General features: G+C 51.3%; 1 protein-coding gene across 1 annotated transcript in view; it reads right to left on the bottom strand.

The window, feature by feature from the left end:
* Positions 1 to 2,496, bottom strand: part of NUAK1 (NUAK family kinase 1) — a gene marked incomplete at its 5' end in the record, with an annotated part of 82,572 nt that extends 80,076 nt beyond the window's left edge. Inside the window, 1 exon segment of the mRNA XM_006170363.3 lies at positions 2,274 to 2,496. Coding sequence (XP_006170425.2) covers positions 2,274 to 2,496 — 223 coding nt within the window.
* Positions 2,497 to 2,507: the final 11 nt, after the last annotated feature.

Below are 2,507 nucleotides of genomic sequence, written 5' to 3'. Positions count from 1 at the left end.
GAGGACTCCTGGCCAAGGAGGACTTTCCTTCTCCAAACCTCAGTTTTCCCATCTGTTTAATGCAAGGTTTTCACCAGAGGAGCCTGCTGACATTCTAAGCTTAGCTGTCAAGTAGAAAACAGTGCCATGAATACATGAAGCAGTTTAAGCACTGCCAGTTTCTGGGCCTGGAGTTGCTGCCAGCTCCGAAGTCTTTGCATAATTTTTGAGTAAAACAAGAGATTTAGCTGAAATTAATAGCACAATAGGAAACCAAACTAGGTAGGGCTAGACAATAACAGAACAGACCGAAACCGTGCAGCTGAGAAGTCTCTATCGTTCTCAGCGCGCCCCCTAGTGGCCTAACGGAAGGTTCAGGGTTTCTGCAGATAAAGAGCAAGGTACCTACCAGAGAAAGGCCGGCTCCTGCCTACTGATGCAAGTGGCTTTCACTCGAACCTAGTCGGTGGATCAGACAAGCTAGCAGAAGGCCTGCCAGGAAGCCTCAGAAACGCTCAGAAAGGCGTCTGTCATAAGACAAGGAGTCATTCAAACGGTTGGAGGCAGCTCCCCAGTATTTAGACATTGGGGTCTCTTCACCAATCCCTGACACACCCTTACCACTCAGCCCTTCACATTCTCACACCCTCAACCTGCCGCTGGAACTGCGTCTGGTTCTCTTTATTCTGCTTTCCAACTTCCCAGGGTGATTCTTCAACAGTTATTAGGACAACGCAAGCAAAAAGCTAAGCTTCATTTTGCTTAGTCCACGTCTAGCCTGGGGAACATCACCTCAGAAGAGAAGCACGAATGAAGGGCATGTTTCTCAGCCCCTGCTTCCACAAACCTGGAAGGGTGTTCATCAAAGGACATCTATCACCTCCGTTTTCATATTGCCAACCTACAGAAATGGCACCTGCCCAGAGTAAATTCTCCACTGCTTGGCTTGCTGTCTACTTTATTACAGAGGCTGTTGAAAAACAAAACTTTTAAAAAGTATGCCGTCTCAAGCTCCGAATTCATCAACCACAAACTGTTAAAAAGAAAAGTTACAGGATAAAGTTGGATCGAACCTAATAGTGAATCTGAGAAATGAGGGACTCGTCCAGGCATCCAAATATCTGAGGATTTGGGGGCTGAATTTGGCTAACTGGCACTCCAGTATTGCCACAGAACTCTCCCCTGCACAAATGTGAAGGATAAGTGTCAACATCAACCTACCACTTCATTTGACAGTTCGTTTTGCTTTATCCTGTATTCGTTTGTTCCGTTATAAGCCACGCTGGGCCCCCAAATACCCCTAAAAGTGCACGCAAGGAGTTCAATAATTAGTTTCTGACGCTGGCTCGAAATCAATTAAAATACATTTGACCTGCCTCAAATCAAAGAACCATGGTAATTTTCTGACCCACACCACACAAAATCTTTCTGCAACCGTCAGTCACAGTGAACCCAACTCTAGCCACAAGCAGTGTGGATTTCAAGGGCCTGAGCAGCAGAAAGGAAAATGACAACAAACTGAGGCTGGGAGATGCAGAGAGACCCCCAAGCCACTGAAACGCTCCTCAGGACTGAGCAAATGGTGCTAGGACCCTGGCTCTCAGCTGTCACCAGGCCGCTGGGGCAGACCTGTAAGCACCTTGGTAGTCCTGCAGCCAGAACCTAAAACGCAATTCCGCCTCTGCACCGCTACCCAGCTACCCACGCTCCAATCCTCCTAAATGCCAGATGCAAACTGTCAGTAGCCTTTATTTTTGTTTCCTAGCCTCTTTGAAAAAACAGGCAGGAGTCCGCCCTCCCTTGCAGCCACAGCCATATCAGGGTAACCAGGAGTCCAAGCGGCAGGATGCAGAGAGAGGGTCTGTGGGTGCGTGGGGGACCCGGGTAAGGATACTCCCGGGTAAGGGACCAGCTCTGAGCTGAAGGTGTGGGTTTGTCTGGAGTTCTACAATAGAAATGAGGTATTCCAGGGCATTGCCTGAATGTGTGCCCGCAAGCGAGACGCAGAGGGTCTTGCTGCCTGCAAAGTGTTTGCATATCATAAACACTACTTTGCTCTGGGATTAAACACACACACACACACAAAATATGTGCAGACAGGATGTAACAAGTGTTTCGCGAGGGAGACACGCCGGAGTCGTGGGGTACTGGGGAAGAATGAGGAGTCGATCAGAGGAGCGGGTTCCTAAGAAGCCCCCTCTGAATCAAGAGACCCCCAGAGCGCACAACCCCCAGCCCGCACGCCCTCGGCCCCAGCAGCGACTCGCCCGCACCCCCGGGATTTCCCCACTCACCACTCGGCCCGAAAACCTCTCAGTGGCCCTCTTGACTTTGCCATAGGTGCCTTTGCCCAGAGTCTCCTGCAGCTCGTAGCGGTGCTTTAAGTTGTGCTTGTGGTGATGCCGCTTCACCCCGTGTGGCTTCCGGAGCTCCGGGGCCGTCACCGCGGGGGCTGCAGTCGCTCCCGCCACCGCCTCGGGGGAAGAGCTCCGCACCCCGGGCCCCAAGTCGGGGCCGGCTCCCGCCCC

The sequence above is a fragment of the Tupaia chinensis genome, unplaced genomic scaffold (genome assembly GCF_000334495.1).
Source record: "Tupaia chinensis unplaced genomic scaffold, TupChi_1.0 Scaffold148234_1, whole genome shotgun sequence".
NCBI lineage: Eukaryota > Metazoa > Chordata > Mammalia > Scandentia > Tupaiidae > Tupaia > Tupaia belangeri.
The sequence above is the reverse complement of the archived record's forward strand: the minus strand, read 5'-3'. Positions and strand labels throughout refer to the sequence as shown.